Source organism: Tamandua tetradactyla, chromosome 2 (genome assembly GCF_023851605.1).
Source record: "Tamandua tetradactyla isolate mTamTet1 chromosome 2, mTamTet1.pri, whole genome shotgun sequence".
Classification (NCBI taxonomy): Eukaryota; Metazoa; Chordata; class Mammalia; order Pilosa; family Myrmecophagidae; genus Tamandua; species Tamandua tetradactyla.
The window spans coordinates 157,500,675-157,525,317 of NC_135328.1; the positions used below are offsets into that span (position 1 = coordinate 157,500,675).

Sequence of the window (24,643 nt, forward strand, 5' to 3'; positions counted from 1 at the left end):
TTATGATGAGTAAATTTGCAGATCCATATTGAATCATTTTATAAGCCAGAGCCTGTCAAACTATTCTCTTACAGGATAAGGAATTTTGATAGGTTTAAGTAGTACTTTCAAATACTTGTATTATCTTTTATGGCAAGAGTAAAGTAATATAATTAACTTTATTTTAAGGGTCCATTTTCACTTATTTCAGAAACCTATATATGCTTCAGAATTCTTGTGATTTGGGAAAAAAAAAGTATTATCCATATTTTGTAGGAAAAAATAGGGATTTAAGTAGCAACCCATGGTAAAACTAGAACTGAACCCAGAGAAATTTCTCACCAAGTGAGTCTTTTTGGTTTAGCTGGTTCCTAGTGAAATATTAGAACCTAAAGGTTTGAAATCACACTTTAAAAATATCTTAGTGACTCTCTTTAAAGAATCCCAAGAATGATTGGTTTTCATATTTATGAGTCTCATCAACCTTTTCTGTTATGATTATTCTTTCCATCTTTCTCTATTCTGGCTACTCAAAGTGTGGCCCAGGACCAGAAACATTGCTGTTTGAAATGCAGAATCTCAGGCCAAACCCCAGACCTTCTGAAGCAAAATGCGCATTTTAACAAGATCCCCCAGATGACTTGCAGTCACATCAGAGTTAGAGAAGGACTGTTCTAGGCTAGTTTTTATTCTCAATTGATACTAATTTCTTGAGTGGTATATTCCTATTTGTGATTACATTGTGCTCAACTTTCATAAATTAGCTCAAATTGTAACCATTTTTTTCAAGGGCCAATTAAGTCTTTGGAAATATTAATAAAGACTATTTCCCAAACCTGCCTATTCATGAAAATGATCTTTGGCCTCAGGGCAGGAATTCTTCATTGAAGATTCTGATTTTGTAGGTCTGGCATAGAACCAGAAATTTTTTTTTAATAAAATTTCCCACAGATTGTTATGATCAAGCAAGTATTATCCTTGGGAAAGCATCGATTAGAAGATACAAGTTTGAATGAAAAAAATCAAACTGATTTGTTTTGTGGATCCCCAAGACCACTCATATGTTCAATGGTTCACTGGAAGGACTCTATATATAGTTGTGCTCAAGCTAAAATTTATTACAAGAGGATACATGGCAGGATCAAAAGGAAAAAAAAGGCATAGCTGTTCTGGAGAAATCCATGCACAGAGGTGTCTTATGCTTTCTCCTTCTCATGAGCAGACATATGCTGCCTTCGCCAACGGCAAAAAATATAGCACGTCCACAATGTTTCTGTTCAGGGAAACATGGAGACATAGCATCCAAGGTTCTCACTGGGTGCTGGTCATATGGGCATTCTCTGCTAGCAAATACCAAAATTCCAGAAGGGAAGGAGGTATTAAACATGAATTAACAGCATAGTTTACACAGTCTAAGCATAGTGAACAATCCTTATCGGTTGATACTGGTTCAAGTACCAAGTTCCAAGACAGGAACCTTGCAGGCAGACCCTTTTACAGATAGCATCTTCAGACCTGCTATGTTAACTCTCTAATGTGCATGATTATTAAAATAATATCTGTGCATTTAAAAAGGAAGAAAATTAAAGTAATACAAAAAAGTTGCCTTCATGTTTAGTTCTGCCTCAATTGGGAGTAAAGTTTTTATTTTGAATTTAATTGAATCTTAAAGTAAAAAGACTCATTTTCTTTGTTTTTTAAGTTAAAGCAATACCTGAGATTCCAATCTCAACCCAGCCCAGCCCTTCCAATAAAAGCTTCTTAAATGAGTTGTGCTTTGGATTGGTCTCATCAAATGATGTTTGAGCCCCAGAAATTAGATTTAGACACAAAATTTCGAATTTGTTTACTATAGCTTTCCTCTTTTCATTGGAAGTTTTCTCCATATTTTTTTAAAAAGCAAGACATAAACTCTACCTTCATGCCAGTATTTTATTTTTCCTTTTTAAATAACCCCATTCATGCCTACCTCTTTATTCAGTGTCATATAGAAAAATCACATTCTGTCACAAAGCCATTTTTTAGGCCTAACATTTTGCCTTTTCAAAATCTAACCTATACAGCTCCCAGCACAGGGAATGGTACCAGCTGTGACTGTGCTCTCTCTTCTTTTCCCCCTGGCCACCTGGTTGCTCCAGCCCGCACAGAGCTGCTGCCTCTGCCATCACCCCTTTCACCACTCAGCAGTTTGAAGTGAGGCTATATTTCCAGAAAGAAACTTGCCCAGCAGATCAAGCAGGAAGTGTGATAGGAGGTGGAAGAGTAGTTGGCCTTGGGTAACAGGAAGTTACACTGGAGTGTGGTTCTGGTTGGCGAGATTCCCCCCATCACCTCCTATATCCTCAACAAGACCTGGGCAGCCAATAGGAACCATCAGTGAAATGATTTTGAAACCAGTTTCTATTTCAGAGGAAGAATTGTTGAATTGGATCAATAAGCTAAATTATGATGACAGTGTAGATGGCTTCCTTGTTCAAGTGCGCCATCCAGAACATATTGATGAAAAGTTTGTAGTGCTCTATTTCCAGACAAGGGTGTTGATGACTTTCATATGATTAAAATAAGGTGAATGTGTTTAGACAAGTATTACATGTTCCCCACTACCCCATGGGGTGTTTGGGAAATAATTAAGCAAACTGGAATTCCAAGCTAGGGAAGAATGTGGTTGTGCTGGAAGGTCAGAGAATGTTGGAATGCCCATTATAATGTCACTATACTCAGATGGAGCACATGAACATCAGGTGCTACCACTGTTACAACATCTCATCGCTACACTCCCAAAAAAACAGTTAAAAAAATACAGTGCTTGTGGATATTGTGGTATCTGCTGCAGGCATTCCAAATCTAATCACAGCAGATATGATCAAAGAAAAAGCAGCAGTTACTGATGTGGAGATAAACAGAGTTGAAGATCCTGTAACCTCTAAACCCAAGTTGGTTGGAGATCTGGATTTTGAAGTCAGGAAGGAAGCCAGTACATCACTCCAGTCCCTGGGGGCATCGGTCCTATGACAGTGGCAATACTAATGAAAAATACCATTATTGCTGCAAGAAAACTCCTGAAGCTTGAGTGGGAAGTGCTGAAGTCTAAAGAGCTTGAAGGAGCAACCAATTTACTGTTTTATCTTCTCTTTATGAGCAGCCCTCCAGGCCAGTTCAAGAAGCAAAGCAGGCCAACAGACATGCAAATTTTTTTATTCTACTTAAAGGGTTTTAAATGGTGCTTTGTATTTATTGAAAGCTTAAATAAGTTGGTGTTTGTGCAAACAGGTTTCACCTAGGAGCACTCCAGTACCCTATTAGGCCATGGGACCCAGGAAAAGCTGTTCTCTGGGTCCCAAGCCATATAATCACAGGACATTGTCACATTGCGAATGACACTAAACTTTGTGAGGCCACTACGGTTGTTAAAATTTGCCTTTTCTAGATTGCATTTCTCAAGCGCTACTCTAGTAAGAGTTGATACCCACATTAAATTCCAAACTTGTTGAGTTCAACTAATCAAAGGAAAAACGTGTTGCCAGGGGAAATGAAGAGAGCAATAAACAGGAAGAAATTATAACAATTGAGTAAGAAAAAAGTTACCCTGGTTTATACATATATTCATTGACAGTCAGATTTATCTAAATAAAACAACTGGGTAGGAAAGAAAAAACTACATGATAATAGTATTCCTAAACTGCCATTTTATGGCTTAATTCCTGGGAAAATGTTTAGGATTCTATCTGTTACTAACTCTCATGTTATATAACTATTCAGTGAGATCTCCCCATGTTAGTTTTCTGGGATTGAAATGGGTTATATTATAAATTATTCATGTGTGTTGTCATATTTGGATTTGCTGTATCTTTAAACGTCATTGTTAATTTTTTTACTACTAATGAGTATCTCTGGTTTTTGGGGGGTATCTTGAAACCTATTTTTGAAAAACAAAACAGATACAGAGTTGGGTTTAATAATCATGAGGGCAGCTTTACGTATGCAACTTATTTTTTCACCAAAGAATTGCAGTAGCTGTTTGCTTTTCTCTTTGAACTTGTTGGTTTCCCTAAAAGTTTTTAAGAGCTTGCGTTAATATTGAATTTGACCAGATTATTCTGATTAAAACTTTTTTTTTAATTAGAAAAAAATCTATCCCATACAAACCCTCAGCAGATCAGTGCATTTATTTGAAACTTCTGGAATGATATATTAAATCATTCATAACAATGACTATTTGACCCACAATTTGCAAGAAACCAGGCCACAGCAAATTCAAAAGTGAGATTCTGTACATCAAGGATACTGAATTTCTTTTATCTTTGCTTTCTTTTCCCTTTTCATTTTTCTTGAGGAACTCTTGGTGAATGCTGTAGTTTTGTTTTCTTATATGTTGTGGTATTTAAAGTGAATAGATAGAAGGGTGGGCCACAGTGGCTCAGCAGGCAGTTTTCGCCTGCCATGCCCAGAAACCCAGGTTTGATTCCCAATGCCTGCCTATGCAAAAAAAAAAACGGGATAAAGCGAGTAGATAGGAATGATATCAAATAAAATATACTGAGAATATGCTAATTCGATAAGCTAATATAATTTTTTAAACCTAGTTTTTATTTTGTAATTATTGACATGGTTGGGCAAGAATTTAGTAAATGCCTTAATTATTCTCACTAGTCTCCATAAGAGGCCTTCTCTGTTTTCTAATTCTGTTAATTTTGTGTAAAAGATTTATTTTTCTTTATTGTAGGGATTTTATGGAGAAAGATTTGGAGAAGATGTGGTTGAAGTAATCAAGGACTCTAATCCTGTAGACAAGTGTAAATTAGATCCTAACAAGGTATGGTTGACTAGACAGTAATGCCATTTGGGCCCATCCTTAAAACCCTCTGTATATTTTTTGAGAAAGACTAAATGATGATTTAACAGGAAATAAAGGACTTCTTCCTTCTCCAGGCATATATCCAGATTACTTATGTGGAGCCATACTTTGATACATATGAGATGAAGGACAGAATCACGTATTTTGACAAAAATTATAATCTTCGCCGTTTCATGTACTGTACACCCTTCACTTTAGATGGTCGTGCGCATGGAGAACTTCATGAGCAATTCAAGCGGAAGACAATTCTTACTACTTCACATGCATTTCCTTATATTAAAACAAGGGTCAATGTCACTCACAAAGAGGAGGTAAGTCCACAAGTGGGGAAATAGGAATTAGTGAAATAAATATGCTGGAACCATGTAATAATAATATGAATGTAACAGGAGATACGTTAACATACTAGAACTTTACCCACTTTTGAATCATTAAGTTTTGGCTTCTTTTTTTTTTTAACATGGGCAGGCACCGGGAATCAAACCCGGGTCCTCGGGCATGGCAGGCAAGCATTCTTACCTACTGAGCCACTGTGGCCCGCCCAAAAATGGCTTCATTTTTAAGACTCGCATTCGCCCTCACCTTACACTTTAAAGGGCTGATTTTTCTTACTTCTATATTCAAAGTTTGGAGTTTATTTAATAAAGGTGCATAACTAGACTTACTGTTTTTTTAGTCTTAATTGATTAAATATAAAGTTGTTTTAGCTTGCCGAGGCTGCTATGACAAATACCAGAGCTGGCTGGCTTAACAATGAGAAATTATTGTCTCAGAGTTTTGGGAGTTTCTAGCCATACCAAAATCATGGTATGACTAGATCATTCTTTCTTCTGGAGACTATAGCATTCTTGGGATGGCTTGCCAGTAACCTTGGCATTCTTTGACTTGTAGATACATCTCTGCCTCCATTACATGGCAATCTCTCTCTCCTGATAACTGACTGTGTCTAAATTTCCTCTGCTTTTAAAGGCCCCAGACATAGGAATTAAGACCACTCTAATTCAGTTTGACATCATCCACATATGATCTTTGGCAGTCGTATTTGCAAATGAGTTTACGTGCATAGGACCAGGGTTTAGAACTTGAACAAGTCTTTGTGAGGGACATAATTAAATCTTATCACAAAGCATCAACCTAACAGATGCTATTTCACCCAGATCATCTTGACACCAATTGAAGTTGCTATTGAAGACATGCAGAAAAAGACACAGGAATTGGCATTTGCAACACATCAGGATCCAGCAGACCCCAAAATGCTTCAGATGGTACTGCAGGGATCTGTAGGCACAACAGTCAATCAGGTCAGTGATTTCTGTTACCACTGTATGATTTAAGTAACAACTTACATGGAATTTGTAATTTAACTATTATATTTTACAAAGATCACAAATAACAGCTAAGTTAAGTGAGAAGGATATGGGTGCAAAAGACACTGAAAGTGCAAATGTAGGTAAACTAAAAAACAAAAATGTTTTATTATAATTTCGTTTTTTAAGGTATGCACACATGACTTATGTACAGCCTATCTTGTTCTACCAATCTACTCTTAAACATTCTATTAAGAAGGAATTGATTGACTTCCGGAGAAGATGGCAGCTTAGTAAGACGCACGGATCTTAGTTTCTTCTTCAGGACAGCTACTAGGGGAGTAGAAACGATACAGAACAGCGCCCAAAGCCACAACAGAGATAAAAAAAGACAGCGTACCCCATCCTGGAACGGCTGGCTGGCTGAGAGAAGCCGCTCGGGTGAGACCGCCAAGGCGCGCGGGCTTCACCGGGTGGGGCGGCAAGCGGCCGGAGTCACTCCCTTCCCCCTTCCCGGGCCGGCTGGGAGAATTGGAGAGGCGGTCCCCTGAAACCGCGGCGGCTGGTGCCCACACCACGCGCGGCCCCCTGGACCAACTGAGAGAATTGGATCGGAAATCCCCAGGCCGCGGAGAACAGTGACGGGTGGGGGAGACCCCTTCCAAACCCGTGACTCCCCGGGAACGTGCACTCTCCCGGGCGGGACGCCGCCGCTGGCGCCCTCCCGCCACGCTTGTAGCCTGGGCGACTAGGAAATTCGGACGGGCGCTTTCCCGGGCTGCGGCGGCCAGCAAACCTCCCCACATTCGGACCCCGGGCCGGCTCGAACCCTTCCAAGCCGCTTCGGCTAGCGAACCTCCCGGATGGCGAGAGTTTTCCAAAGTTAAAGGTCCCACAGCACCTGTTACTGGTGGGACCCGCAGACAAACGTATGCCACGAGCGCCACCTACTGAGCAGGTTAAGAAAAACAGAACCCAGAGATTTCACAGAAAAATCTTCCAAACTTTTGGATCCAATACCCAGGGAAATCTGTCTAAATGCGCAGACGCCAACAGAAGATAACGAATCACGCTCAAATAATTGAAAATATGGCCCAGTCAAAGGAACAAACCAATAGTTCAAATGAGATACAAGAGCTGAGACAACTAATGCTGAATATACGAACAGAAATGGAAAACCTCTTCAAAAACGAAATCGATAAATTGAGGGAGGACATGAAGAAGACATGGGCTGAACATAAAGAAGAAATAGAAAAACTGAAAAAACAAATCACAGAACTTATGGAAGTGAAGGACAAAGTAGAAGAGATAGAAAAAACAATGGATACCTACAATGATAGATTCAAAGAGACAGAAGATAGAATTAGTGATTTGGAGGATGGAACATCTGAATTCCAAAAACAAACAGAAACTATCGGGAAAAGAATGGAAAAATTTGAACAGGGTATCAGGGAACTCAAGGACAATATGAAGCGCACAAATATACGTGTTGTGGGTGTCCCAGAAGGAGAAGAGAAGGGAAAAGGAGGAGAAAAACTAATGGAAGAAATTTTCACTGAAAATTTCCCAACTCTTATGAAAGACCTAAAATTACAGATCCAAGAAGTGCAGTGCACCCCAAAGAGATTAGACCCAAATAGGCGTTCTCCAAGACACTTACTACTTAGAATGTCAGAGGTCAAAGAGAAAGAGAGGATCTTGAAAGCAGCAAGAGAAAAACAATCTATCACATAAAAGGGAAAACCAATAAGACTATGTGTAGATTTCTCAGCAGAAACCATGGCGGCTAGAAGACAGTGGGATGATATATTTAAATTACTAAAAGAGAAAAACTGCCAACCAAGACTCCTATATCCAGCAAAATTGTCCTTCAAAAATGAGGGAGAAATTAAAACATTCTCAGACAAAAAGTCACTGACAGAATTTGTGACCAAGAGACCAGCTCTGCAAGAAATACTAAAGGGAGCACTAGAGTCAGAACCGAAAAGACAGAAGAGAGAGGTAAGGAGAAGAGTGTAGAAAGAAGGAAAGTCAGATATGATATATATAATACAAAAGGCAAAATGGTAGAGGAAAATATTATCCAAAGAGTAATAACACTAAATGTTAATGGACTGAATTCCCCAATCAAAAGACATAGATTGGCAGAATGGATTAAAAAACAGGATCCTTCTATATGCTGTCTACAGGAAACACATCTTAGACCCAAAGATAAACATAGGTTGAAAGTGAAAGGTTGGGAAAAGATATTTCATGCAAATAACAACCAGAAAATAGCAGGAGTGGCTATACTAATATCCAACAAATTAGACTTCAAATGTAAAACAGTTAAAAGAGACAAAGAAGGACACTATATACTAATAAAAGGAACAATTAAACAAGAACACATAACAATCATAAATATTTACGCACCGAACCAGAATGCCCCAAAATACGTGAGGAATACCCTGCAAACACTGAAAAAGAAAATAGACACAAATACCATAATACTTGGAGACTTCAATTCCCCACTCTCATCAATGGACAGAACATCTAGACAGAGGATCAATAAAGAAATAGAGAATCTGAATATTACTATAAAGGAGCTAGACTTAACAGACATTTATAGGACATTAAATCCCACAACAGCAGGATACACCTTTTTCTCAAGTGCTCATGGATCATTCTCAAAGATAGACCATATGCTGGGTCACAAAGCAAGTCTTAACAAATTTAAAAAGATTGAAATCATACACAACACTTTCTCGGATCATAAAGGAATGAAGTTGGAAATCAATAATAGGCGGAATGCCAGAAAATTCACAAATACGTGGAGGCTCAACAACACACTCTTAAACAACGAGTGGGTCAAAGAAGAAATTGCAAGAGAAATTAGTAAATACCTCGAGGCGAATGAAAATGAAAACACAACATATCAAAACTTATGGGATGCAGCAAAGGCAGTGCTAAGAGGGAAATTTATTGCCCTAAATGCCTATATCAGAAAAGAAGAAAAGGCAAAAATGCAAGAATTAACTGTTCACTTGGAAGAACTGGAGAAAGAACAGCAAACTAATCCCAAAGCAAGCAAAAGGAAAGAAATAACAAAGATCAGAGCAAAAATAAATGAAATTGAAAACATAAAAACAATAGAGAAAATCAGTAAGACCAGAAGTTGGTTCTATGAGAAAATCAATCAGATTGATGGGCCCTTATCAAGATTGACAAAAAGAAGAAGAGAGAGGATGCAAATAAATAAGATCAGAAATGGAAGAGGAGACATAACTACTGACCTCACAGAAATAAAGGAGGTAGTTACAGGATACTATGAACAACTTTACGCTAATAAATACAACAATTTAGATGAAATGGACGGGTTCCTGGAAAGACATGAACAACCAACTTTGACTCAAGAAGACATAGATGTCTCAACAAACCAATCACAAGTAAAGAAATTGAATTAGTCATTCAAAAGCTTCCTAAAAAGAAAAGTCCAGGACCAGATGGCTTCACATGTGAATTCTACCAAACGTTCCAGAAAGAATTAGTACCAATTCTCCTCAAACTCTTCAAAAAAATCGAAGTGGAGGGAAAACTTCCTAATTCATTCTGTGAAGCCAACATCACCCTCATACCAAAACCAGGCAAAGATATTACAAAAAAAGAAAACTACAGACCAATCTCTCTAATGAATATAGATGCAAAAATCCTCAATAAAATTCTAGGAAATCGTATCCAACAACACATTAAAAGAATTATACATCATGACCAAGTAGGATTCATCCCAGGTATGCAAGGATGGTTCAACATAAGAAAATCAATTAATGTAATACACCATATCAACAAATCAAAGCAGAAAAATCACATGATCATCTCAATTGATGCAGAGAAGGCATTTGACAAGATTCAACATCCTTTCCTGTTGAAAACACTTCAAAAGATAGGAATACAAGGGAACTTCCTTAAAATGATTGAGGGAATATATGAAAAACCCACAGCTAATATCATCCTCAATGGGGAAAAATTGAAAACTTTCCCCCTAAGATCAGGAACAAGACAAGGATGTCCACTATCACCACTATTATTCAACATTGTGTTGGAGGTTCTAGCCAGAGCAATTAGACAAGAAAAAGAAATACAAGGCATCAAAATTGGAAAGGAAGAAATAAAACTCTCACTGTTTGCAGACGATATGATACTATACATCGAAAACCCGGAAAAATCCACAACAAAACTACTAGAGCTAATAAATGAGTACAGCAAAGTAGCAGGTTACAAGATCAACATTCAAAAATCTGTAGCATTTCTATACACTAGTAATGAACAAGCTGAGGCGGAAATCAAGAAACGAATCCCATTTACAATCGCAACTAAAAGAATAAAATACCTAGGAATAAATTTAACTAAAGAGACAAAAAACCTATATAAAGAAAACTACAGAAAACTGTTAAAAGAAATCACAGAAGACCTAAATAGATGGAAGGGCATACCGTGTTCATGGATTGGAGGACTAAATATAGTTAAGATGTCAATCCTACCTAAATTGATTTACAGATTCAATGCAATACCAATCAAAATCCCAACAACTTATTTTTCAGAAATAGAAAAACCAATAAGCAAATTTATCTGGAAGGGCAGGGTGCCCCGAATTGCTAAAAACATCTTGAGGGAAAAAAACAAAGCTGGAGGTCTAGCGATGCCGGACTTTAAGGCATATTATGAAGCCACAGTGGTCAAAACAGCATGGTATTGGCATAAAGATAGATATATCGACCAATGGAATCTAATAGAGTGCTCAGATATAGACCCTCTCATCTATGGACATTTGATCTTTGATAAGGCAGTCCAGCCAACTCACCTGGGACAGAACAGTCTCTTCAATAAATGGTGCCTAGAGAACTGGATATCCATATGCAAAAGAATGAAAGAAGACCCATCTCTCACACCCTATACAAAAGTTAACTCAAAATGGATCAAAGATCTAAACATTAGGTCTAAGACCATAAAACAGTTAGAGGAAAATGTTGGGAGATATCTTATGGATCTTACTACTGGAGGCGGTTTTATGGACCTTAAACCTAAAGCAAGAACACTGAAGAAGGAAATAAATAAATGGGAGCTCCTCAAAATTAAACACTTTTGTGCATCAAAGAACTTCATCAAGAAAGTAGAAAGACAGCCTACACAATGGGAGACAATATTTGGAAATGATATATCAGATAAAGGTCTAGTATCCAGAATTTATAAAGAGATTGTTCATCTCAACAACAAAAAGACAGCCAACCCAATTACAAAATGGGAAAAAGACTTGAACAGACACCTATCAGAAGAGGAAATACAAATGACCAAAAGGCACATGAAGAGATGCTCAATGTCCCTGGCCATTAGAGAAATGCAAATCAAAACCACAATGAGATATCATCTCACACCCACCAGAATGGCCATTATCAACAAAACAGAAAATGACAAGTGCTGGAGAGGATGCGGAGAAAGAGGCACACTTATCCACTGTTGGTGGGAATGTCAAATGGTGCAACCACTGTGGAAGGCAGTTTGGCGGTTCCTCAAAAAGCTGAATATAGAATTGCCATACGACCCAGCAATACCATTGCTGGGAATCTACTCAGAGGACTTAAGGGCAAAGACACAAACGGACATTTGCACACCAATGTTTATAGCAGCGTTATTTACAATTGCAAAGAGATGGAAACAGCCGAAATCTCCATCAACAGAAGAGTGGCTAAACAAACTGTGGTATATACATACGATGGAATACTATGCAGCTTTAAGACAGGATAAACTTATGAAGCATGTAATAACATGGATGGACCTAGAGAACATTATGCTGAGTGAGTCTAGCCAAAAACTAAAGGACAAATACTGTATGGTCCCAGTGATGTGAACAGACATTCGAGAATAAATTTGGAATATGTCATTGGTAACAGAGTCCAGCAGGAGGTAGAAACAGGGTAAGATAATGGGCAATTGGAGTTGAAGGAATACAGACTGTGCAACAGGACTAGATACAAAAACTCAAAAATGGACAACACAATAATACCTAATTGTAAAGTAATCTTGTTAAAACACTGAATGAAGCTGCATCTGAGCTATAGGTTTTTGTTTTGTTTTGTTTTGTTTTGTTTTGACTTTACTATTATTACTTATATTTTTGTCTCTATATTAACATTCTATATCTTTTTCGGATATGTTGCTAGTTTTTCTAAACCGATGCAAATGTACTAAGAAATGATGATCATGCATCTATGTGATGAGGTTAAGAATTATTGATTGCATATGTAGAATGGTATGATTTCTAAATGTTGGGTTAATTTCTTTTTTTCCGTTTATTAAAAAAAAAAAAAAAGAAGGGGTAATTGGTACTGAAGGGATACAGACTGTACAACAGGACTGGATATAAAAACTCAGAAATGGACAGCACAGTACTACCCAATTGTAATGCAATTATGTTAAAACACTGAATGAAGCTGCATGTGAGGTATAGGTTTTTTGTTTTTTTTTTTCTTTCGATTAATGTTTTAATTCTTATTCTGTTGTCTTTTTATTTCTTTTTCTAAATCGATGCAAATGTACTAAGAAATGATGAATATGCAACTATGTGATGTTATTAAGAATTAGTGATTGTACATGTAGAATGGAATGATTTCTAATTGTTTTGTTAATTCTTTTTTTAATTAATAAAAAAAATAAAAAAATAAAAAAATAAATAATAATAATAATAATAAATAAATAAATAAATAAAAAAGAAGGAATTGATTAACCTAAAGTGACCTTTCTTTTAAAAGCTTGTACTGAAAGAATGTCATTTAAAAGGAGGGCTCATTTTCAGAGCTATGTACATGCATGTGAACTCCCACTATCTTAGATACTCCCTAATGTTATTTTCTACAAATAATTCTCTTTTACAATGAATTGTGAGGATTAAATTTTGTACACATACAAAATATTGTTGTTGTGTTGTTATATGCAGGTAAGAAACCATCCCTAGTTTCATCTTGTAGTTAATTCATCCCGATTCTCTTCTGATTAATTTAGACATGACCCCAACCTTAGGAATATTCTAAAGTAAGGGAAAAACCAGAAAGGCTTCAAGTAAGACTTCATGTACCTTTTTTTGTGTGTTAAACATACTGTTCTAGTCTGCTAGCTGCCAGAATGTAGCACAGCAGAGACGGATTGGCTTTTAATAAAAGGGGATTTCATTAGTTCTTCAGAGGAAAGGCAGTGAACTTTCAACTGAGGTTCTTTCTTATGTGGGAAGACACAGGGTGATCTATGCTGGCCTTCTCTCCAGGCCTCTGGGTTCCAACAACTTTCCCCAGGGTGTTTTCTTTCTGCGTCTCCAAAGGCTTGGGCTGAGCTATGAGTACTGAGATGAGGTATGCTGAGCTGCTTGGGCTGTGCTATGTTGAGCTCTCTCATTTAAGCACCAGCCAATTAAATCAAACATCATTCATTACAGCAGGCACGCCTCTTAGCTGACTGCAGATGTAATGAGCAACAGATGAGGTTCACATACCATTGGCTCATGTCCACAGCAACAGAACTAGGCACGTTCACCTGGCCAAGTTGACACCTGAGCCTAACTACCACACATACCAACATACAAATATGGACTTCTTACCATATGATCATTCCACTCTTGATATATAATCAATAACTCACAATATCATCACAGTTGTATATTCATCATCATGATCATTTCTTAGGACATTTGCATCAATTCAGAAAAAGAAATAAAAAGAAAACATAAAAAATTTCATACATACCAAAGCCCTTACCCCTCCCTTTCATTGATCACTAGCATTTCAATCTACTAAATTTATTTTAACATTTGTTCCCCCTATTATTTATTTACATTTTACTCATCTGTCCATAAGGTAGATAAAAGGAGCATCAGACACAAGGTTTTCACAATCACACAAGACTTCATATATCTTAATGATTTTTTAGGTTAAAAGAGCAAAGACAAAAAAATGTGCTATTAAAGCTGAAGTAAATACCTTAAGGCCTTTAGCACCTCTGGTTTGAAGGGAAAGCCTCCAAATGATATAACTTACTTTTTACTCTCAAAAGATCTTCTTCAAACTTACAGTAGGAGCGTGGGACATGACTCCCAGGGGTGTGGACCTTCCTGGCAATGTGGGACAGAGATCATGGAATGAGCTGAGACTCAGCATCAAGGGATTGAGAAGAACCCTAGAATGAGCTGAGAATTAACATCAAAGGATTGAGAGAACCTTCTCGACCAAAAGGGGGAAGAGTGAAATGAGACTAAGTGTCAATGACTGAGAGATTCCAAACAGAGTCGAGAGGTTATCCTGGAGGTTATTCTTATGCATTAAGTAGATATCACCTTGTTATTCAAGATGTAGTGGAGAGGCTGGAGGGAACTGCCTGAAAATGTAGAGCTGTGTTCCAGTAGTCATGTTTCTTAATGATGATTGAACAATGATATAGCTTTCACAATGTGACTCTGTGATTGTGAAAACCTGTGTCTGATACTCCTGTTATCTACCCTATCAACAGACAAGTAGAACATATGGAATAAAAATAAATAATAGGGGGAACAAATGTTAAAATAAATTTAGTTTGAAATGCTAGTGATAAATGAAAGCGAGGGGTAAGGGGTATGGTATGTATAATCTTTTTTTTTCTGTTATCAATTTATTTCTTTTTCTGTTGTCTTTTTATTTCTTTTTCTAAATCGATGCAAAAATTCTAAGAAATGATGAATATGCAACTTTGTGATGATATTAAGAATCACTGATTATGTATGTAGAATGGAATGATATGTTAATGTTTTTGTTATTGTTAATTTTTTTAATTAATAAATAAAAAGAAAAAAACTTACAGTAGGAGGGACACATTTGGAATACTGAGGGAAGTTGCATTAGCAAATTGAAGTCTGAAGATCAGTGGATTGACAGAACTTTTACATCTAGGTTAAATTAAAGAATATAAGAAATGTAAGGGAAATTGCACTAATGAACAGAATTCTCAGTCCTTGAGCTATTTCTTTGAGATAAGAACGTATTATTATTATTATTATTATTATTATTATTATTATTATTATTATTATTAGAGAAGTTATAAATTTAAAGAAAATTATGTATAAAATACACCAAGGAATTGATGAAAGTTTGATTGGACTGCATTGAATCTGTAAATCGCTTTGGGTAGAACTGACATCTTAACATTATGTAGTCTTCCAATCCATGAACACAAAATGTCCTTCCATTTATTTAGGTCTAGTTTGATTTCTTTTGGCAATGTTTTATAGCTTTCTGTGGGCAAGTCTTTAAAATCCTTGGTTAGATTTCTTTCTAAGTACTTGATTCTTTTACTTGTAAATGGAATGTTTCTCGATTTTTTTCCTTCAGTTTGTTCATCACTAGTGTATAAAAACAGACCAAGCCCTGTTGATCTTATACCCCACCACTTTCCTGATTTTGGTCTGTTGATCTTCTACCCTACCTCTTTCCTGAATTTGTTTATTCTAGCAGCTTATTTTGGATTTTTCAGTTTTTTGTGTATATCAGGTCATGTCATCTGCACATAAGAAAGTTTCACTTCTTCCTTTCCAATTTGGATGCTTTTCTTTCTTTCTCTCATCTAATTGCCCTAACTAAAACTTCCAGTACAATGCTAGATAACAGTGGTGACAGTGGACATACTTGTTTTGTCCTAATCTTAGAGGGAAAGTTTCGAGTCTTTCACCATTGATTATAATGTTTCCGGTGGGTTTTTCATATATGCCCTTTTTCATATAGAAGGAGTTTCTGTCTATTCCTATTTTTCAAAGTGTTTTTATCAAGAAAGGATGGTGGATTTTGTCAAATGCCTTTTCTGCATCAATTGAGATTGTCATGTGATTATTTCCCTTCATCCTGTTAATGTGATGTGTTACACTAAATGATTTTCTTATGTTGACCCACCCTTGCATACTTGGGATAAAGCCCACTTGATCCTGGTGTACAGTTCTTTTGATGTGCAGTTGGATTCAGTTTGCTGAAGATTTTTGTATATATATTCATAAAGGGATATTGATCTTTAGTTTTCTTTTCTTGTGGTATCTTTATCTGGCTTTGTTATGAGAGTGATATTGGTCATAGCATGAGTTAGGAGCGTTCCCTTCTCTTCAATATTTCAGAAAGTGTATTAGTTTGTTAAGCTGCCAGAATGCAGTATGGTAGAAATAAAGTAGCTTTTATAAAGGGATTTTAAAAAGTTACAAGTTTACGGTTCTAAGGCCAATAAATGTCCAAATTAAGATACCAACAAGAAATCACCTTCATTCAAAAAAGGCTGATGCCATCCAGAACACCTCTGTCAGCTAAGAAGACACATGGCTGGCATCTGCTGGTCCTGGTTCCCAATTCCATTGCTTCCAGCCTCTGATGCCAGTGGTTGCCTCTCTAAGCATCTGTGAGCCTTCATTTAGCTTCTCCAGGACTCAACTCTGGGTTCTGGCTTGCTTAGCATCTCATGGGGAGGTACATGGTGATATCTGCTGTTCTCTGCCCTTGTTTAGGTGTCTGCTCTCTCTGTCAGCACTCCAAACAACCCTAAACATCCATGTGACTGTCAGTTCTAAAGCAGTCTACAAGCTTCTGCATCTGTGATTTCTTCAAAATGTTTTCCCTTTTAAAGGGCTCCAATAAATATAATCAAGACCCATCTTGAATGGATGGAGTCACATCTCCATCTAACCAAAAGGCCACACCCACAAATGGGCATGTCGCATCTCCATGGAGATAATCTGATCAGAGGAATTTATGCCCTGTAATATTGAATCAGGTTTAAAAGACATGGCTTTTCTGGGATACACAGTACTTTCGAACTAGCATAGAAGGGTTTGATCAAGATTGGTGTTGATTTTTGGAGTATGTGGTTAAATTCACTGGTAAAGCCATCCTGGGCTTCTTTCTTCTGAGATTCTTTATTACTGTTTGAATATCTTTACTACTTGAACTGTTGAGAGTTCTGTTTCTTTTTGAACAGTGTAATAGATTGTTTGTTTCTAGGAATTTGTCCATTTCAACTGGGTTAATTTATTATCTAATTTATTGATATATAATTGTTTATAATATCCTCTTATAGTCCTTTTTATTTCTGTGGGGTTGGTAATTTTGTACTGCTTTTCATTTCTCATTATGGTTGTTGTGTCCAGTCTCCTTTTTCTTTATCAGTCTAGCTGAAGGATCATCTATTTTATTGATCTTTGAAAGAACCAATTTTTGGTTTTGTTGATTCTCTTTATTGTTTTTTAATTCTCTACTTTATTTCTCTCAGCTCTAGTCTTTGCTTTTTCCTTCCTTGGATTTAGTTTTTTGTTTTTTTTTTAATTGACACATAGTCCATACATGGTATACATTCAGTGGTTCACAGTCTCATCGCATAGTTGTATATTCATCATCATAATCATTTTTTAAAACATTAGCATCAGTCCAGTAAAAGAAATAAAAAGAAAAAAGAAAAGCTCATACATATCATGCCCCTTACCCCTCCCATCATTGACCACTAGTATTTAGTTCTTTTTTTAGATCCATCAATTTTGAGATTAGATAGCTGATTTGCAGTCTCTCTTCTTTTTCAATGTAAGCATTTAGAGATATAAATTTCCCTCTGAGCACTGCCTTTGATATGTTGTATCTTCATTTTCATTGTCTCAAGATATTTCCTAATTTCCCTTGTGAATTCTTCTATGACCCATTGATTCGGAGTATTTTGTTTAATTTTCACGTATTGGTGAATTTTCCAGTTCTCTGTCTATTACTGATTTCTCACTTCATTCCATTATTGTCAAAGATACATTGTATGATTTCAGGGTCTTTGAATTTATTGAGACTTGTTTTATGACCCTACAAGAATGATTCTGGAGAACGACCCACATACAGTAGAAACAAATTTGTTTTCTGCTGCTGTTGATTAAAATATTCTATATATGGCTATTAGGTCTATCTGGTTTAGAGTACCGTTCCATTTTTTTATTTCCTTGTTGATCTTTTGTCATTATTGAAAATGGTCTGTTGAGTCTCCTATTCATGTAAAAACATCTGTTTCCCTTCAAATCTGTCAGTATTTGCTTCATGTATTTTGGAGTTCGGTTGTTAGGTGCATATATATTTATAATTCTTGTCCTTTTGAATTGACCCCTTCATCAGTATATAATGAAATTATTTTTCCTTCATGACAGTTTTTGATTCAGTCTATTTTATCTGATATCAGTACAGCCACCCCAACTTTCTTTTTTTTTTTACCCCAACTTTCTTTTGATTACTACTTGCATGATGCATTTTCACCCATCCTTTCACTTTCAACCTACTTTCATCTTTTAATTTAAGGTGAGTCTCTTGTAAACAGCATATTGTTGGGTTATGCTTTTTTATCCATTCTGCCCGTCCCTCCCTTTTAACTTGAGAGTTTAATCCATGTACATTTAAAATAACTACTGATTATGCAGGGTTTTCGGTTTTCTTCTGCCATTTTGCTATTTAGCCTTTATAAAGTCCTTATACCTTTTTTGACCCAAAATTCGTCTGTTGATACCTAACTCCATATTTATTTGTTTTGTTTTTTATTTTTTGCATTGTACCACTTTGAGTCCCTTCTCATTTCTTTCTGAATATATTTTTCATGTATTATCTTTGTGTTTACCATGGGGTTAAAATTCAATATCCTAAATCTGTTGCAATCAGATTAGATTTGATGCCAACTTATCTTCAGTAGCATACACATACACTATTCTTCTCTTTCTCTATTCCCCACCTTTTTGTGTGTACTTTTCACAAATTATAGTACCTTTTTACATTATGTCTCCTAAACCATCCGTTTGTTATTTCTTTTTTTGTATTTATTTTTCAGTACATAAGAAGCAAGAAATGGAATTGCATAATAAAAAATTCAATAGATCTGGCATTTATAATTACCCATATGGTTAACTTTACTGGAGGTCTTTATTTGTTCATGCTGCTATGTCCCACTGTCTCGTGTCCTTTCATTTCAGTTTGAAGAACTCCCTTTGGCATTGCTTGTAGGGCAGGTCTTGTTGTGATGAACTCCCTCAGCTTTTGTTTATCTGGGAATGTCTTACTCTCTCCCACATTTTTTAAAGAAAGTCTTGCCAGATATAAAATTCTTGGTTGGCAATTGCTTTCTTTATATATTTTGTACCACTGCTTTCTTTCATCTATGATTTCTGTTGAAAAATCAACAAATCTTATTGGGATTTCCAAGTAAAACCTCTATCTGGTTGCTTTTTTCTTGCAGCTTTCAGAACTGGGTTCATTGGACTTCTAGAATGTGCATATTCTTGTCGTTTGTTAAATCTGGAAAATTTTCTGCCATTAGTTCTTTGATTATTCCTTCTGCCACTTTCTCTCTGTCTCTCCTTCTCTCACTCCTGTAATGTGAACATTGGCATGCTTGATATGGTGCCTCACAGGTCTCTCAGGCTCTGTGTATTCTTTTTTGTTCCTTTTTCTTTCTACTTCTCAGCCTGAAATAATTTCAGTTGTCTTATCTTTGAGATCAGTAATTCTTTGTTCTGTCACCTCCAGTCTGTTGTTGAAACCACCTACGGAAATTTTCATTTTACTTATTGTGTTCTTTAACTCCAGTATTTCGCTGGAGAGAGTCCATATTCTTCATTCATTATTTGCCTCTTGTCCTTTCGTTCCTTCTCCATGCTTTCCTTTATGTCTTTGAGTGTATTGAACATCAATTCTTTAAAGTCTTTTTCTTGCAAGTCCAAAGTTTGGTTGTCTTTGTTGAAGGTTTCTGGATTTTTATTTTGTTCCTTTGTATGAGCTATCATTTCCTGTTTGTTTGTCTTGTAATGTTCTGTTACACACTGTACATTTTAATATTTTAAATTGTTAACTCTGGAATTTACTCCCTCAGCTGTCTGATCTTTATGTTTGTATCAAGCTAATGATATGATAGAGCTTTTCTTAAATACAGAAGCTAATCAAAACAAAACCAAAGCAAAAGGTATATTTCATTGTCTTGGTTCTGCTTCACTTGTGGTCTCTTTCAGAGCTTAGCCCTCTGATCAAGATCACCTTATGGCAAAAATGGCAAGTGCAGCGTCTTCTCTGCCACATATGAGCCTGAGTAGAACCTGAACTATGGAGCTTGCTTCTTTTCCTGAGCTACTGCTTGCACCTTCTCCCACTCCTGGGTACTCTCTTGAGTGACTTAATACAAGTTGTTCTTTACCCCAGGCTGCTTCAACTTGTTGTTTCTCACACTGTTCTAGCTATCTACAAGTGGCTTCTCTACCCTCAGAACAACTCTGGGAGGGTGAGCCTGAAGCCCTTTTCCTGGCTCAGTCTCTCAGACTTCACCTGATAGATTGGCACTGACATACATGTTCCTCACTATGCACACTAGGCCTACTCTGTTGCTTCTGAACAGGACCAGTGATCCACAATGGAAGTTGAAGCTTCACCCTGCATTATGGAAAGGGGAGGGTTCAGTAAGGGCTCTAGGAGCTTCTTTTATGGTATTTGAAGCTGGTTATTGCAGCTAACTTGTCTGGTTAGTGCAGCCCTTTAGCTTTATCCAGTAGTTTTTAATGCAGACTTTAGCTGTTTTCTGTGGTTTTGAAAAAGGTTACTATCCTTATGATTCATCTGCCACCTTTACCTGAGGGGCTTGCAATAATGGCCTCTCTCTGATCTGGTCTCCAGTCATCTGAACTAGCTGATCAAAGGTAGAACTCTTCAGTCAGACCACCTGCCCCCACTTCCACCCTGAGTTTGTCTCTCTAGGCCTTTATGTCTCACCCTCATAACAGTAAGCTGCACTAGAGGCCCAAGTTCCAGTCCTCACTGCTGCCTGCCATGAAGCTAGAGGAAAAAGTATAGTAACTGCTTCAGGAAGGGTGAAACTCACTGGTATTTATGTCAGTTAACCAACCTCTTCCTCTCACTTCTCTCTGGATTCTGTATAACCTTTCTCTAGACTCTGGAGTTTCAGTCCCTATCAGTTCAATAGTCTGATTCCTGTAGTATCCTACTCTGCCATCTTCCCATAATCCTCTCCCAGGAATGCAGATGTGATATTAGGAAAAACTAGAAACGTATTTCCAGGGTCTGTCTCTGAAAAGTTTTAACATAGACAGAGATATGCCACCATGTTTATATGCAGCCATTCCAGACCTAGGAGTACCACTTGAGTAAATTCTGCCTCTATGATTCTGGAAAAGATAAAAACACATTCTTTGTTTTATTTTCTTATTATACAGGGACCTCTGGAAGTTGCCCAAGTTTTCCTATCTGAAATACCCAGTGACCCAAAGCTCTTCAGACATCATAATAAACTACGACTCTGCTTCAAAGATTTTACTAAAAGGTATTTAAGGCTTCTGCATAAAGACCTTCGGATTGGAAATATCCAATACTACAATACTACAACATTGAAAAGAGTAAATATTGGGAAGTGGTTCACAATGAGAAATAATATGTGTAGCATTTACTATTCTTCAATAGTATATATTATTCCTCTCCACACACATACACCCTAATAATGCCATATTTGTAATTTTAAAGATCTGAAAAACCAAGACTCAGAAAGTTTTTTAAGTGAAACTATTAGAATATTTAACTTGAGAGCTATTATTTGTTGTGAACCTTCAATGTGTGAACTTCTGCTTCTCTTCTCAAGAAGCCAACAAGCAACAAACTTGGAAGCAAAAGATTTCCCTCCTACAGGGTAGTTGTACAAATTAGGTGAAATAATATGTGAGGGTTTCAGGGGCTACCAATGTCATCCCAGGACACAGAGGACTCACAAGACTCAGCATATAGTTTATACTTATGGTTATGATTTATTGATGGAGAGATACAAAATAGAATCAGGACAGAGTAAAAATGGCGTGAAGTCTAGAGGAAACCATGCACAAGCTTCTAACCATCCTCTCCCAGTGGAATTACAAAGAATATGCTTGACTCCTGCAGCAATGAGCTGTGGCAACACATGAAATGTTGCTACCACGGAAGCTCATTAAACACTCAGTGCCCAAGATTTCTACTGGGAACTGGTTGTATAAGTACGTTCTGGTACCAACTACCAAAATTCCAGACTCCCAAAAGGAAAGCAGGAGTTCAGCATAAACCAAGCCATTTATATAAACAGATCAGGCACAGTGAGCCACTCTTAACAACTTTGAGGATGGAAGGAACCCCTCCCAGATCCAAATTCCCACTCACCAACTAAGGGCCGACCTTGCAAACAGATCTTTCTATGCATGTAGTCTCAAGCCTCCTATGTTAATGCTTTTTGGCACAGTGGGAAAATTTCTAGACTAGAAATTTGGTACATAATAAGTAGGTGTTCAGTAAATATTAAATTTTGAAACAATGGGGAAAGTTGTCATTTATCAACTTGCTACTTGATTCCTGTTTTATTAGCATTATGAACACAAAAGAGGGAATGATTAATTCTACTTGGTGATGTCAGGGATTATTTCACACAGGAGTTATATTTGATATGGCACTTGGAAACTCTCTTAGTTTCCAGGACTGCTTTGACAAATACCACATAATTGGTTACCTGAAACATTGGGAATTTATTGTCATTAAGATATTGGTAGTCTTACTTTCTCCTAGAGTATCTATCATTCTGGCCACCTCTGTCACATTGGGTTCTCTCTCTTCTGTGTCTGCTCCTCTGGTTTCCACTGACTTCTGATTTTTACTTTCCTATCCAATTTCCTTCCCTATCCAACTTCAGCCGTACTGAACTAAGTAAAGCCCATCCTCATTCAGTTTGGCCACACCTTAACTAGAGTGACATAGTCAAAGGTTCTATTTACATATGGGTTCACACCCACCAGAACATGGATTAAGATTTGAACATGTCTTTTGGAGGTATGTGATTCGTGCCCTCACTGCAGTGTTAGTTTTTCAGGCAGAAAAGAGGGGAAAGCTTATATCGAATAGAAAGAACAGTATGAGCGAACTTCAGAATCTTTTCTGGGAAATGGTGAGCAGTCTAGTGAAGCTCGAACCTTGGAATATATGATGACAAGTAGTCAAACAAAAAACAATGTACAAAAGTAAAATAGGACCAGATTCAAAGAGTCTTGCATTCTATTAAGTAAGTAACTTGTTAATAACCTTACAAACCAAAGTCAGAACTCAGTCTTTGACTCTCTAGACATTGTGGTTTTACTTATTGAACCATTCATTGAATGATTAAGAGCAGAAATTATTTTACTTTGTATCAGTTGTTATGTGGGGGAGGGGGAGGTTCCTTTAACTTTTTTTTTCAGTTATGCCTGTTATAGTTTTTTACAGAAAAAGCTTACAGAACGCACGAAGTTCCTATATACCCTCTTCCTGCCCAACCCTGCCCCCTGCATACACAGTTTTCCTTACTACTAACAATTTTGCATTCCTCTGGTACTTTAGTTATAGTCAGTGAAACACTATTATAATTATATTATTAACTATTGGGGTCATAGTTTACATTAGGTTTCATCTTTGTGTTGTGCAGTTCTATCGGTTTTTTTAAATTTTTATTCTGGTAACATGTATAATATAAAATTTATCATCTTAACCACTTTCATGTATGCAATTCAATAGTATTAATTATAGTCACAATGTTAATTATGCTGCCATCACCACCATCCATCACCAAAACATTTCTGTCACTCCAAACAGGGACTTAGTTTTTTGCGTGGGCAGACACCGGGTTTCAAACCCCAGTCTCCAGCATGGCAGGCGAGAACTCTGCCTGCTGAGCCACCATGGCCTGCCCACAGGAACTCTATTAAGGTATTAATTCCCCATTCACTACCCTGCTACCCCTGCCCCTGGTAACCTTTTAATTTCTGACTATGAATTTGCAAATTCTCATTATTTCATATACGTAAGATCATACAGTATTTGTTATATGCGTCTGTTTTATTTCACTCAGCATGTTTTCAAGGTCCCTGTTGTCACATGTATCACAACTTCATTCTTTTTTACAGTTATATACTGTTCCACTATATGTAGATACCATATTTTATTTTTCTGTTCTTCTGTTGCTAGATACTTAGGTTGCTTTCACATTTGACTGCTGTGAATAATACTGCTATGAACATTGGTGTGCAAATATCTGTTCAAGTTCCTACTTTCAGTTCTTCTGGGTATATGCCTAGGAGTGGGATTGCTGAGTCATATTCCTTAACTTTCTGAGGAACTACCAAACTGTTTTCCACAGTGGCTGTATTGCATCTATTTGTCATCAGAAAAATATGTGTATTGCTAATTTGTTCAGATATTTTTAGATGATTTTGCCTTTGTTCTTATTGTAATAGCTGTCATGATTTGCTAGCAATTTCTCCTGCCTGAATATGGTAATATCTAAAAGAAAACCTTAAAGAAATGTCATAGGAAGTAAGGTATTTTATTATCTGATCATTTGGTTAGATGGCTTTCTAGAATTTGGTTTTAAGAAACAACAGGAAACTCAACTTCCAATATTTGGGGTAGATGAACTATGATAGGAG

The 24,643-nt window shown here is 36.8% G+C and overlaps 1 protein-coding gene and 1 pseudogene across 6 annotated transcripts in view; both read left to right on the top strand.

Moving 5' to 3' along the window:
- Positions 1-24,643, top strand: part of DOCK7 (dedicator of cytokinesis 7) — a 444,028-nt gene that overhangs the window by 391,042 nt on the left and 28,343 nt on the right. For all 5 annotated transcript variants that reach the window (XM_077149435.1, XM_077149436.1, XM_077149437.1 and 2 more), the window contains 4 exons: positions 4,703-4,792; positions 4,909-5,145; positions 5,992-6,135; positions 21,392-21,498. In XM_077149435.1, coding sequence (XP_077005550.1) covers positions 4,703-4,792; positions 4,909-5,145; positions 5,992-6,135; positions 21,392-21,498 — 578 coding nt within the window. The remainder of the gene's footprint in view (positions 1-4,702; positions 4,793-4,908; positions 5,146-5,991; positions 6,136-21,391; positions 21,499-24,643) is intronic.
- Positions 40-4,796, top strand: LOC143674129 (bifunctional methylenetetrahydrofolate dehydrogenase/cyclohydrolase, mitochondrial pseudogene; annotated as a pseudogene). The gene is made up of 2 exons (XR_013170875.1): positions 40-3,548; positions 4,703-4,796. The product of XR_013170875.1 is annotated as a bifunctional methylenetetrahydrofolate dehydrogenase/cyclohydrolase, mitochondrial pseudogene (transcript).